Source organism: Periplaneta americana, chromosome 11 (assembly GCF_040183065.1).
Source record: "Periplaneta americana isolate PAMFEO1 chromosome 11, P.americana_PAMFEO1_priV1, whole genome shotgun sequence".
In the NCBI taxonomy this organism is placed as follows: domain Eukaryota; kingdom Metazoa; phylum Arthropoda; class Insecta; order Blattodea; family Blattidae; genus Periplaneta; species Periplaneta americana.
In genome coordinates, this window is record NC_091127.1 from 159,949,184 (window position 1) to 159,964,481 (window position 15,298).

Consider the following 15,298-nt stretch of genomic DNA (forward strand, 5'->3'; position numbering starts at 1 on the left):
ATTGTATTGTGTAAAATTGTATTGTGTATTGTGTACTGTATAATTGTATTGTGTATTGTATAATTGTATTGTGTACTGTATAATTGTATTGTGTATTGTGTAAAATTGTATTGTCTATTGTGTACTGTATAATTGTATTGTGTATTGTATAAATATATTGTGTATTGTGTACTGTATAATTGTATTGTGTATTGTGTAAAATTGTATTGTGTATTGTATAATTGTATTATGTATTGTATAAATGTATTGTGTATTGTGTAAAATTGTATTGTGTATTGTATAAATGTATTGTGTATTGTGTAAAATTGTATTGTGTATTGTGTAAAATTGTATTGTGTATTGTATAAAATTGTATTGTGTACTGTATAATTGTATTGTGTATTGTATAAAATTGTATTGTGTACTGTATAATTGTATTGTGTATTGTATAAAATTGTATTGTGTATTGTGTAAAATTGTATTGTGTATTGTGTACTGTATAATTGTATTGTGTATTGTATAAAATTGTATTGTGTATTGTGTACTGTATAATTGTATTGTGTATTGTATAAAATTGTATTGTGTATTGCAATTTTATTGTGTACTGTTTATATTCTGTATACCTCTGCCACCGGGTGCTTGCCCACTTGCAGTGTAAATAAATACATACATACATCTATAAAGAATTTTAAAATTTCATACATGAAATATTATAAAGATGAAATGTTTCTATCATACTCTAATTCAGAACTGAAAATACACATCTCATAAAGCATTCATCGCCTGAATGGGGGGATTTGCTGTACAATTTTACATACATTTCATTAACTCTGCATACATACTGCACACTTATATTCTTTAATCATATACCCAAATTGCCAAAATGTGCCATCTCTGAATTCAAAACTGCTCATGCATCATTTAAAATATTTTACGATCTCAAGAAGAATGCAGCTTATATTCGATTAAACACAATGATAATTTACGTAGTATTCACTGAAATTCTAAAGTTTAATATACAACTTCAAAAACAATTTAACAGAAAATGTAATTTCATTCTGTTCCTTATAAATAATAGGCAACAACATTCTATCCAAAATTACTATCGACCAGACACTGTGTAATTGATACACATTATTCTTAAGCAATATATTACATTTTCTTCTTCAGAAACTATTAAAATTGTGGATGATGAATTTACATATGCATAACTGCATTGCCAATTACACAATTCAAATTAAAAAATCAGAATGAAGAGCCCACCATAAAATGATTTTTTATGGTGCACTGTTAAATACTGAAGAACCAGATGTGATATTTCCAGATTTTAATGATGATCAAGATTTTGCTCCCCAAAAAATTGAGAAACTGTATTCAAAAATTCTTTGTTAAGAAAATACACAACCTGAGGAAAAATTCAAATATAACAGAATTTCAACGGCAAAAAATCATTTCACATATTGTTTCAGACTTTCGTTATGTGAAAACTTTTTGCCACTGAATCATAGATGTATTTTCAAATGCAGTACAGTTAAACCTTTATCTGTTAAGAATTTAACTTCTACTATATTGTTATGAGTAGAGCAAGGAATTTTAGGTGCTAAAAGTTAATACTGTTCTTCGCTATAGTTTATAATAGAAGCCATGTCCCCACTTCTTTGAGATGTCATTCAGTATTTTCCCTTCGGTACAGCTAATGGTCTGTAATCCTCTTAACCATCATTTACAAACTAGCGCACGATTTACAAGAACATTGCCATACCTCCACTTCTTTGAAATGTCATTCTTGTCATTCATTATTTTCCCTTTGGTATCGTTAAAGGTCTTTAATCCTCTTAACCACCACTTACAAATTAGCGCACAGTTTACAAGCTCCATTGCTCAGTCCTTCTGACTCTGTTGTCTATTATTACATATCGGACTCTTGTGTAAGCTTAAAACCACTTCTATTCGTCTACACTCAGTGTCATTCTTAACTTTGAGCACCTAAAATTCCGACCTTTTATCTTTTGCTGTTGTTTACTTAAATTCACCTGTGCTGTCTGTAGGATAAAATGCACATGGCATTTAAACCTAATTCATTGTGATATTTTAGTGTTCACATCTTGTAACAAAGAGATGTAAAATAAAGTTATTTTTTATAACATGAGTATTATCTAAACTAGCGGTCATCAGCACAGTGTACCCTCGGACTAGCGTCTCTTACCCGCGGATAAGAGAGGCACTAGCATGCATCTGTGGCTGCTGGCGGGTATGCTTTCTACCTCTGCCTTCCGCACAATGGTGCATACTGCGATACACTCCTTACCCATTACCCATTTCAGCAAGTTCTGAGGATCACTGATCTAAACTATTAAATATTCCGAGAAACTAACCAAACCAAGCAGTTCAGGAAGATTCATGAAGTGTCATAGATTGTAAGAAATTATTAGGGTTACATTTGCCGTGATCTGTGTTCAACTTAGGTGTCTGGTCGCACACAAAACATCTACTTTGCGCATAATTTGTTGAGACTGATATGAAGTGCAATTCAGACACAAAAGTAATTAACGAAAGACTAGGTACTAATAAACCTTGCAATAAGTAGGAAAACATTATAGAACTAAAAAACGAAATCAGAAGCAATAGGAAGTTCAATTTTGAGACATTAAATAGTGTGAGTGTACTGTATTCTCATAAAAAGATCTCTCTGACAGTTAATTGGATAGAACTGATTGTCATATATAGGTGTGAGGAGAAACATAACCCAATCACACCAGATGCACCCAGGAAAGAAGCTTTTGCATACTTTCGCTTGAATACAAGGCATGACTGCCTTGCAACTCAACTCTTCTGGCTTATAATTTATGACAGCACCCGCTGCTCACTTTGTAATACAAACAACAACATGGACAGAGACCACATATTATGCTACATGACAGATACTGGGGAGCAAGAGCAAAACTCTATAAATTGATTTTTATTGTGTTTCTGATGGTTTATCAGTATTTATGGGAAACGACAAACTGTCAAATCCCACTGCATTTGAATGAATAAATAAATGAATTAATAAATAATTCTCTGATGTGGCGTAACATTAAGACACAATTTCATAATACATTGATATAAAAGAAATTAATACTTCAAAATTCTTCAAAATTATAACTAAAGAAAAAAGGTATTTTTTAACAACTTCACATTAGTGTAACTCTGAAAATTGAGGACCCACGTTTATATAACAGTTTTTAATAATAACAATCAAAGTTTTAACATATACCGTCTATGCTTATCCATTTAACAAATATATTGGTTTTACAATAATTTGTTACATTTATTTGACTTTGAACGTTTTCGGCTCTATTGAGCCATCTTCAGAGTCATTTATGTCCATATGCATGAGAAAGGTACACATATATGCCATACAAATAAATGACCAAATAACATCAATAACATATCATTCTATAAAAGTGATTAAACATGTGGCAACATTAAAACATTACTGTACAAAACTGACTATGTAAGCCATAATCAAGGTGTTAAAATTATTATTGTTGTAATTATTACATGCTAAATTTAAAATTATAAACTTCAACCCGTTTAATTACAACTGTATCATAATTTTATAATCAAGGTGTTAAAATTATTATTATTGTAATTATTACATGCTAAATTTAAAATTATAGACTTCAACCCGTTTAATTACAACTGTATCATAATTTTATAATCAAGGTGTTAAAATTATTATTGTTGTAATTATTACATGCTAAATTTAAAATTATAAACTTCAACCCGTTTAATTACAACTGTATCATAATTTTATAATCAAGGTGTTAAAATTATTATTATTGTAATTATTACATGCTAAATTTAAAATTATAGACTTCAACCCGTTTAATTACAACTGTATCATAATTTTATAATCAAGGTGTTAAAATTATTATTGTTGTAATTATTACATGCTAAATTTAAAATTATAAACTTCAACCCGTTTAATTACAACTGTATCATAATTTTATAATCAAGGTGTTAAAATTATTATTATTGTAATTATTACATGCTAAATTTAAAATTATAGACTTCAACCCGTTTAATTACAACTGTATCATAATTTTATAATCAAGGTGTTAAAATTATTATTGTTGTAATTATTACATGCTAAATTTAAAATTATAGACTTCAACCCGTTTAATTACAACTGTATCATAATTTTATAATCAAGGTGTTAAAATTATTATTATTGTAATTATTACATGCTAAATTTAAAATTATAGACTTCAAACCGTTTAATTACAACTGTATCATAATTTTATAATCAAGGTGTTAAAATTATTATTGTTGTAATTATTACATGCTAAATTTAAAATTATAGACTTCAACCTGTTTAATTACAACTGTATCATAATTTTATAATCAAGGTGTTAAAATTATTATTATTGTAATTATTACATGCTAAATTTAAAATTATAGACTTCAACCCGTTTAATTACAACTGTATCATAATTTTATAATTTTAAATTTAGCATGTAATAATTACAACAATAATAATTTTAACACCTTGATTATGGCTTACATAGTCAGTAATGTTTTAATGTTGCCACATGTTTAATCACTTTTATAGAATGATATGTTATTGATGTTATTTGGTCATTTATTTGTATGGCATATATGTGTACCTTTCTCATGCATATGGACATAAATGACTCTGAAGATGGCTCAATAGAGCCGAAAACGTTCAAAATCAAATAAATGTAACAAATTATTGTAAAACCAATAAATTTGTTAAATGGATAAGCATAGACGGTATATGTTAAAACTTTGATTGTTATTATTGAAAATTAGCTTATCGGTCCCATCATGCCTTTTAAATTTGTAACAGTTTTTGCTCAGAATGTCTTCGAAAATAAGCTACATAAGTGGCGGTAACTCCTCGTGAATCACCCTGTATATGAAGAAGAGCTGTCAATTGACTAAAAGTTTTGAATGGTTAAGTAGCTGTCTTTAATTGATTACTCAAGCAGTGCACTCATCATACATTTATCAATGCCATGTGCAACCGAATAACTTGCCTTATATATGTACATCAATCTTAATCAAAATGGGTTTATAAAATATAAATTATTTGGAGATACTAAATGAAATAATGTGAATGACCATCTTATAAGTTCTTTTCTTTTTCAAAACCAGTCGATAAGTGAAGATATCTGTCTGAAGCAGTGGAAGGTTGAATTAATGTACTAACAGAAAAATTGCCAGCATCTCTTTCTAATACTGCCCAAAAGAAAATATGACATAGAATAAAATCCAGTGCTGTAATTTTAAGGAACAATACTGTTCGATTTTCAAAATCTGAGCACTGCAGGGGGAGAGAGAGAGAGAGAGAGAGAGAGAAAAAACATTGTGCCTCATATTCCATAAATTACTCTTTTTGATATTTATGGACTAAAAACTCTGACATGATAAATGTTTTAACACTGACCACAGATATTTTTTGTCGTTAATAAAATGTTAACAAAAACCTAATTTCACACAAAATCATAAGTGAAAAATTTTTGTGCACGTGCATATTAACTGTAGAATGACTAAAATTTCCTTCAATTTACAAGATATAGGAAATATAATACAGAAATGAGCAACTGTTCCAGTATTTATAATATCCTAATTTTATGATGAAATAGTTCTGTCATAAAAGTTTCCTTAAACTTCATCTTTAAGATAAATTTAAGTATCTTTACAAATGTATTCAAGTTCCTTATGTTAGGTGTCCATTTTCTGCTAATTTGTTATTATATATCACATACAATTGTAGAAAATTCACTATCTGGTGCTTTGTCAAAGAAAAAAAAACAGACATCATACATGTAATAAATGCACAAATCTGGCCTCAGAACGTATCTTATACTTGTAACAATTAATTACAATTAAATTTTAAACTCAGTGACTTAAGACATTAAAATACTAAATATGAATCATTACATATTATTGGGAAGTATCTCTTTCTAAGTATTATTTTATTGCAAAACAAATACGGTATATGTCATCTGATGGCTTGAGACAATGACAATGAGAAAATGATCGTACACGAAGATAACATCATGAAAAAAATAAAAATACATTATTGCACAAGCCCTAAAATGACAACGGTTACCAATATGATGTATCGCTAATTTCTACTTACAGAATCCTACTATTATGTCACATTTTTCTGGACAGGAGGCCCTTCTTCTTCAGCTGTTTAAGAGCACATTTAGCCGCAGTGCATTTAGCAATGCGATAATTGCGTCCAATTCCTTTAAAGGTGCCCTTACCGAACACTTCCACTGTCACCCGCACTCGTCTTCCATCAGCTAGTTTTTCTGGTTTTCTACAAATAATACAATATGAAGTATTAATCGCTAATAGAAACTGTCAACAAATGTCACTTTAATAGTAATATGCGTTACAAGAGCGGTATGTTGAAGTTTTCATGTTCGAGGAAAAGTTTGAAAAAGCGAAACGTAGTTGAGCTTTTTTAATTTCCGAGAATTGAAAGAAAACATACTGCTCGTCTATCGTACATTATTTTGTGCGAAGATCGTTTATTACATACCTGACAGAGGAATTTCTAATTAGCTGCAATGAAATCTCCATCTTGGTTTCTGTTTAATGACGGCAATTTTGGAAAACAAAAATATCTATCTTCAACATTGTTGCTTTAAAATGTTTTCTGTGCTTACTATACTCCAGCAGGCCGTGATATACGTCTGTGTTTTTTTTCCCCCAGTCTATGATGAGTCTGGAATCTTGTTGATTTTTTCACGGCTTCTTTAAGTTACTTGCATCACGAATGCAGTAACTTTAGTGGAGTTGTAGAGTTTACTTAATTTTTGCAAATATTTGAAAACAATAATTAACAGTGCAATTTAGGTGAAATTGCAGTGGTAAGTTTCCAATTTATAATTATTACTATATTGAACGTCTCTAAAAATAATATGTTAAAAGCCTAAAGCAGTAAAATGAATATGTCACTTAAGCGGTAAGAAGAGGGAAATTGTTATGTGTGTTAGGTTGGGAATACTGAATGTGGAATTTTAGACTTTCCGCGGATTGGTTTTGTGTGGAAACCAAGCAAATACGCACGATCTCGCACAAAAGATTATGTTTACAGAAAAATTCTGAACTCTTTTCATCAACACTATGATGTATGAAGAATAATAGAAAACAATTTTTATTACATAATTATATCTGGTCTAACTATATTTACCTGTCATATTTATTGATATAACTATTTTCAAATTACAAAGTTCAGTAACAAAATACACTTACCCAAATTTTGCAGTTTCAGGCTCAAGTTCGAGCAATTCACGAATGGGACTCTTGGGTACATTAGTACTGAATTGTTCTGCAAAACAAGAATATTATTACGGAATACAAATTTACTGTAAATTTTTATTTAACCCAGATAAGACTGACGTCCTACATATAGGACACCAGACGTTTCACACAAATATGATAATAACATTGACTATGACAGACTAAATATAAGAAAAAAAATTGGAGGCAATTTATAACACATAAGGATTATGGTATCATGATTGCCGATTATGAAAATCTTACACAGCAATGTTAAAAAAATAAAACGTCCAGGTCCTATATATAGGACGTCAGTCTTATCTGGGTTAACAGCAAAAACTTACACAGAAACAGTATTGCGTTGTTGTTTAGCCAACTGTCCGAAATCAGGTCTGAACCTCACAAGTGATACCAACAAGGGACCACTTATGAGGCAACTAGGCCAAGAGATAATGGGGTAGGGTGGCAGTTCCTTTCCCCGTCCATTGCATACATCACCGACTAGCTACATATTAGACTAATCAGGCTTCGCAACTCCTGTGGGCAAGGCTATGATTGCTTCATACAATACTGCAGCATAATAGATTTGTAAGAGGAATGTCCTTCACTTTGCTCAGTATACAGTACGGGCTATTCCATCTCAAATCGACCGAAATATAGAGAAAATTGACCTTGCAATTTTTAAATACAATGAAACTTTATCTGTCCGTTGACAACTGTGATACAATGCTTTGTGCAAAGTTTGAGGCATCAGAAGTTCATAGTGTTTAAATTAAAAATATTTAAATTTATCGTATTTTCATAAAATTAGCAACTTTAAACTGTTGTAGCTCCGAAACCCTTTCACCCAATGATCAAAATCATGGTTTATTTTGATGCTGAGAAATTAAAGTTTATATTGACATGTAAATAGTTTTTCTTACTTTTTATGGAAATGGAGAAATTTAGATTTTTCTTCATTAAGACGCCTTTGACCACGAAAAAATATTTTTAAAATGTATGGTTAGATTCCACATTGAAAGTACAAATAAACATATATTTTTTACTGGTGCACCGTTAATAACAAAGTATTGAAAATATCAAATAAAGAAAATAAATAGTACGCGCGTGAAGTAACCAGCTGATTGTGAGGTGGGAGTTAGCCGAGACAAGCAAGGCCAGGAGACATAAACACGTGATGTTTCGTCTAGTAGCGCATAGCTGGGCTAGCTTTATCACAAGTTTTCATAAATACAGGAGTAAAATGACGCCCAACGCTCGCTTATCTTCAGCTCTCGGCCAGTGCGTGCAGTACTGCGCCGTTCAAGTCCAGGCGTGTGAAAATAATTTATTTAATACCCTCGAAACTTATTGACAAGCCACTAAGCAAACAATGCCGAATCTCTCTTAATAATGCAAGGTTTTTTCCTCAATATTTTTTTACATTTTTACAAATCGGCAAAAAGCCTAAAAGTAAGTAAAATCAGATTATATGTCTCTCTGTATACAATAAAAATAAGGATTACTTCTTAACATAACCTATCAAATGTCAGCTTCAAAATGAGCTCCCGTTCAATGTTCTGCAGTAAATGGTTCCAGAGTTCTGAGCGCTGAAAGAGGCTTGTTTTTATAAAATACGCTAAATTTGTCGCTCAATAATACGAAAACCGTTTGACTTTCGATTGTATATTTTTGAAAATGCACTCTCCTCAGCACCTTGTATAAATAGGGAAAAAATTAGAGTATTAAAAAAATGCGAGGTTTTTTACTGATCGATTTCATATGGAATAGCCCGTATATATATCAATGCTATAACAAAATATAAACTTTGAAAAATCTGCCTTCTTATTTATATACTATATATATTCAATTTCAATGAACAACTATTCGTACCTATCTCTGTCTTCATCATACGATAATACACTCTCCATACAGCATCAAGGGACATTCCACTGTCCAGAAAGATGGCACCGGCAACAGATTCAAAAACATCACCAAGAGCCTTTGGAACTTCCACATCTTCAGCTTCCTCGCATTCTTCCTCCTCAATGAGGTAATACTGAAAATAAACAATTTGTCTATGAAGTAAAAAAAAAAAAATCGCAAAACTTGTAAATTTTCTTATTAGTAGACGGGAATATCAAAGACCCATTAACAAAGACCAGAGGAACATTACATTCAGGAGAAGATGAAATAAACTTATTTATTGACAGTAGGTGTAGCTGCTTCATTTTGGAGATGCAATACATGCACAGCGTACTAATCAATAATTCAAATTTAATAATAATTTTCATTAAAGAATAAAATATAGTCCATTTTTCATTACGAATTTTTAATGTTTCAGGTCATTACTTTCATATCTAATGGGGAATAATGAAGAAGAAAGAGGAAATTTTCAATGTCGAGTTTCAGTGTGTTTCAGATTCAACCAAATGGAAAAACATTTGTGCCTCACCATTTGAAGAGTCAGAAAATATTATAATGAAATGTATTGTGTAAATAATAATCGTAGACCTAATTAAAAAATTATAATGTTTGGTATGTAACACATGTTAGTATCAGTTATTTTAGCCCATTTTATGTTAACTCCCCTTTTAAGGGGGAAAAAAAAAGTAATCCCTCAGAGATTCGTTAAAAAGGGGTTCTATATACTATAATCTTTTCGCTGTAAGAAAAATCCTAATGTAAACAATAGCACGTGACTAAAGTGAGGCTTCATTGGCCGCTGTTTGGCGCCATAGATTCTCAGTATGTGTTCCCGCCTACTGTTGTACATTCTGTTTCATGTTAAACATTTCCCGTTACTCGTCAAGTAGGCCTAACCTCACTACTATGCATTTGTTTGCTTAGGAAACTTTCACTCTATAATTACTGTAATTAAAACTCACTTATTATATACATTTAAGATTATTTGTTTTTCACCGCTTTTCAGAGGGTTTCCACTCCTATGTTTAATAACCACACACACCGAGGATGCAGAAGCCATATTTTAGTACCACGTGGTTACGTGACGCCAGCTTGTTACAAGAACAGACTAGTCTACCTCGGTATTACTGTTGGCATTCATCCGCATTCATAGTATGTAACAAAATATAAAAGTAGCTTTCTTTTACATAGAGTTTTAAATATGACTGAAGTTATATATTTCATCATATTTAACGACTAGAATTCAATTTTTTATTGTCAAATAATACAAGATTATGGTTTCCAAATACGAACTATATTTTCCTGCGTCATTCGAGTGTTTCGACTGGGAGCCAATCACGGGTATGACAGCAACGTGCTTATGTTTACATTAGGATTTTTCTTTCAGTGAAAACAGTATAATCATTTCATTAGTAAAAATAAAAATGGCAAATTTTTATTTAGTTTCTTTCTAAAAAGTGCGATTCATTTATACTCACCTCTTCGCTTATGGTATGGCCATTTTCTTCTTGAATGCGTACAAAACGATCCACTACTTCATTGAGTCCAGGTGAGAGATGTCGAAAATATTTATGAAATCCATACCGGACAGCAAGAGATGCAAATATAGTGTTGTTAACCAAGGCAGAACGAAGATCAGTCAGAGCACCAGGGGAATGCTGACGTGAATCCTCGTAGAGATGGCGTGTTATAAGATAGTCTGCAGCACAAAAGCATAACATTATTTTCAGTTTGGACCTAAAGAGTACTAGCAATAAAATAAAACCAACTTTACGTACATATTTTCAGTATTTTCAATTACTGTTAACAAAAGTAAATTTAACTCTATAGCAACAAAGGCCCTTTTGAAGTAGGAAGAAATTATGTGAAAAATACTTCTGTAAGCAATTAGTGGTGGTGGTAACAGTGATGGCAGTCATAGCAGTGACAACAGTAGTGATAATAATAATAATAATAATAATAATAATAATAATAATAATAATAATAATAACAATAATAACATGGATGTGAAATATGGACTTGAATCAAGGATCACAGCAGCAGAAATAAACATTTTAAAGAAAACAATACACACACCAAGATTACTAACATAAATGAAGACATCCATCAGGAACTAAAAGCTGAGCCCAGATTATCAGTAAAAGAAACTGAGAAATACAGATGTGACTGGATCCAACATGTATGGAGAACGGACAGGGACGGAATTCCACAGTTAATTCTCAAATACAGGTCACAGACCTTTCAGGGGAAAATTCTATCAGATGCAAATTAGTTATTAATGATAAATCAATTGAACAGGTTTAGAATTTTAACTATTTAAGCTTCAATATATCACAAGACTGCAGTGAAGATACAGATATTAAACTAAACAAATTTGAAAGAATATGTGAGAATATTAGAAAATCTTTATGACAAAAAACACAAACAAATACACAAATAAAATTCTATAAAGTCTTAGCAACTCTGACACTGATGTACAGGCTGATTCAGACCACCCATAACAGTAATTTATTTCGGAAACTAATGCATTAACATTCTCTAGAAAAAAATATTTATTACTAAACCACATGTGAACTTCCACTTGAGCTTAATTTTGTCAATCAGCTCCAACTGGAAGTAGGGTCAGTGGCGTATCGCTTTAAAATTTCAAATGGGAGTCTGGGTCAAATAGGGTACCATTTGATAGAACTCTTCAAAACAATCAACTTTCATAGGAAACGTTTTTATTAATTCCTATTCTTTCAATGAGAAAACGTACGAAAAAGCAATGGGTGATTCGGACCACACGTAAGTAATTTATTTCGGAATCTAGTGCATTAAAATTTTCGAGAAAAAAAATATTTATGACTAAACCACATGTGAACTTTCACTCGAGCTTGATTTCATCAATCAGCTCTAACAGGAAGTAGGGTCAGTGGCGTATCACTTTAAAATTTCAAATGGGAGTCAAGGTCAAATAAGGTACCATTTGATAGAGCTCTTCAAAACAAACAACTTTCATAGGAAACGTTTTTACCAATTCCTACTCTTTCAATGAGAAAACGTATAAAAACATAATGCCATCAATTATTATTTTTTTATTATTTTATTGGGTTATTTTACGACGCTTTATCAACAGCTTAGGTTATTTAGCGTCTGAATGAGATGAAGGTGATAATGCCGGTGAAATGGGTCCGGAGTCCAACACCGAAAGTTACCCAGCATTTGCTCATATTGGGTTGAGGGAAAACCCCGGAAAAAACCTCAATCAGGTAACTTGCCCCGACCGGGAATCGAACCCGGGCCACCTGGTTTCGCGGCTAGACGCTCTAACCGTTACTCCACAGATGTGGACTAATGCCATCAATATTAAGAAATGTTAAAAGACGAAAATGTAAACAAGACAATTAATGTTGACATTTTACTGAAAGACTGGACAATTCCATTAATTTTTATAAATGTTCAAACTGTCTGCCATTCTGAGCAGAACACACCCGTAACTCGTCTTCTTATCTTTTTGTACGTTTTCTCATTGAAAAAGTAGGAATTGGTAAGAACGTTTCCTATGAAAGTTGTTTGTTTTGAAGAGCTCTATCAAATGGTACCCTATTTGACCCAGACTCCCATTTGAAATTTTAAAGTGATACGCCACTGACCCTACTTCCTGTTAGAGCTGATTAATGAAATCAAGCTCAAGTGAAAGTTCACATGTGGTTTAGTTATAAATATTCTTTCCTCGAAACTTTTAATGCACTAGTTTCCGAAATAAATGACAGTTACAGGTGATCTGAATCACCCTGTATAGCTGCGAGAACAAGACAATAAAGAAAAAGGATAAAAGAAGAATAGAAACTACAGAAATTAACTTTTTGAGAGCAGTAACTGATGTTACTAGTTTAGACGAAAACAGCAACAATCCACAAATTTTCCATTCTACACTCTTATTTACCTGTTTATGTTCTGCGTACTGTGTACTTAGCTCTGTTTCAATCAATAATTCAGTATGGTATTTTAGGTTGGGGAGGAATCGCAAAATCGACTCTCCGTCCTTTAAATCTGCTCCAAAAAAGAATTATCAAAATTTGTCTATATAAACCTTTTGATTACCCAACAAAATTAATTTTTCAGGAATTTGGTGTATCAAATCTAGAACAAATTTATAAACAAAAATTGCTGATTTACTTCCATAAAAATCACAATAAATTTAAATTTGATCTTCATGAATACCAGACGAGACAAAACTACAGTTTCTTTCTAAATACTCCCACATGCCACACAACTGCTGGATTAAAACACAGCAGAAATTTTGGACCCAAAATATATAATACATTAATTAGAGCTTACCCTGAGCTAAGTACACTTAACACACATAGATTTAAGAAACAAATCAGATTAATTATTTAATTGTTTAAGCTAATTGAGTTAAAAATTGATACTCTAATATTCATGTACTTTTGTATTTTCTATTTGTATATAGACCCTATTATTACATGCTGTATGTATTTTACCATTTATTAATGTGATTGTGCTCAATGAACTCTCGTAATTTTGTGATATATTTTGTATAACTGATCTGAACTGCGCCCGAGCACGAGCTTCTGCTCTTTCGGGCTGCAATGCCTAATGTAGCTCAAGTGTATAGTATTAATAAATATTATTATTATTATTATTATTAGATATCTGTGAATAACAAAATATATGTAATTTAGAAGAAACTATTACACAACAAAAACACAACTATTATATTTTAAGAATGAACAATAATAGACTATAGAAAATAGTACTAAATTACAAACCACAAGGATAAAGAGCTATTGAACTTCCTTGTTCATGAATTAGGTTCTCATTTGAAAATTCAAAGTCGACCCTGGGTACCCCTAATTCTGGTTTGTCCTGGAAAATGGAACTACCAACAATCAATTCTTTATATAGGTTTTGGTCACGAAATTTTTTTCATGAATTCGCAGTGTCATATAGTTTTCGAGAAAAATGGGGTTATATATACACACATTATACTAGAGTCAATTGAAATTTGGAAGGCGGTAGGTAGTCTGTTAGCTAGCGTTTGCATCGAGAGACACAGATAGAGAGAGCAAGGCAGCGTACAACATTGCCACATCGTACTTCACGAGCACGTGCAATATAAATAGCGCAGGAGAGAATTTAAATTATCAAAAGACAATAATGACCTTAGCTGTTGATTACTGTAAGCATGACACCAAACAAACCCTCTTTCCTTCACTAACAATATTCTTTGCACGTTTCTCAATCCCACACCACATGCTTCTGCAGTTGTTTCTTGCATGCTGGCAATGTTGCAGCCAGCATCAAGATGGCCGACAGCGTTCTGCTCATCAACGTTTTTAAAATAATTATAGGCTACAGCTTAAACACTATTTTCTGCGCCTGCCTGTGCAATACTTGTCTTTTACAGTCTCTTCTTCCATTTATTTATCTTACACACACACAGTAAATGTTAGTTTTACTTATTCAATGTATTGAAACACTCACACGTGAACAAACAAACTCTGGAAGTACTTTTTACAGACTGATTCCAATTGGTTCTACTGTAAAGCTTGTGATGTCACATACCAGAAATGCTACAGCGCATATAGCAGCTGACTGCCTTCCGAAATGCCGTCTAGTCTAATTATACTTTTCATGTGAATGAGTATACCTAGCACAGCATCTCCCAAGAACTCCAGTCTCTGGTAGCAGTCAGTAAGTCTATTTGGAGAGTAAGAAGCGTGAGTGAGTGACTGCAGCAAGTAGCTTCTGTCTCTGAACTTGTAGCCAATACGTCGTTCAAACACTTCATAACCATCCAGCAGTTTCTTTAGTTCAGCCTCTGGATTACTCACATTCCTCAACAGGGGTGATCTGGGTGCCTTCAGTGTTCCATATCTCACCTAAAATAAAATGTTATTTATTGACTTATAAATAATGATAAAAGCATAATTATTTGTATAGAATACTTCGAACTTGTTCAAATATCATAGTGCCATCATAATAAATGAGTTGGTAAAAGAGAAAAATAACAATTTCGCTGTCTGAAAACGAATCTGTGCTCCTAAAAACAAGCGAAATTCTGGAATATGTCACAGGATTCCTGCCCAATGTTGTTCGA

The 15,298-nt window shown here is 31.9% G+C and overlaps 1 protein-coding gene across 1 annotated transcript in view; it reads right to left on the reverse strand.

Moving 5' to 3' along the window:
• Positions 1 to 4,604: 4,604 nt before the first annotated feature.
• Dcr-1 (Endoribonuclease Dcr-1) overlaps positions 4,605 to 15,298 on the reverse strand; it is a 78,427-nt gene continuing 67,733 nt past the window's right edge. Inside the window, exons 24-28 of the mRNA XM_069840328.1 lie at positions 14,849 to 15,080; positions 10,671 to 10,891; positions 9,160 to 9,325; positions 7,261 to 7,336; positions 4,605 to 6,319 (exon numbers count right to left, since the gene is read on the reverse strand). Of these exons, the coding sequence (XP_069696429.1) occupies positions 6,151 to 6,319; positions 7,261 to 7,336; positions 9,160 to 9,325; positions 10,671 to 10,891; positions 14,849 to 15,080 (864 nt within the window). The 3' untranslated portion in view covers positions 4,605 to 6,150. The remainder of the gene's footprint in view (positions 6,320 to 7,260; positions 7,337 to 9,159; positions 9,326 to 10,670; positions 10,892 to 14,848; positions 15,081 to 15,298) is intronic.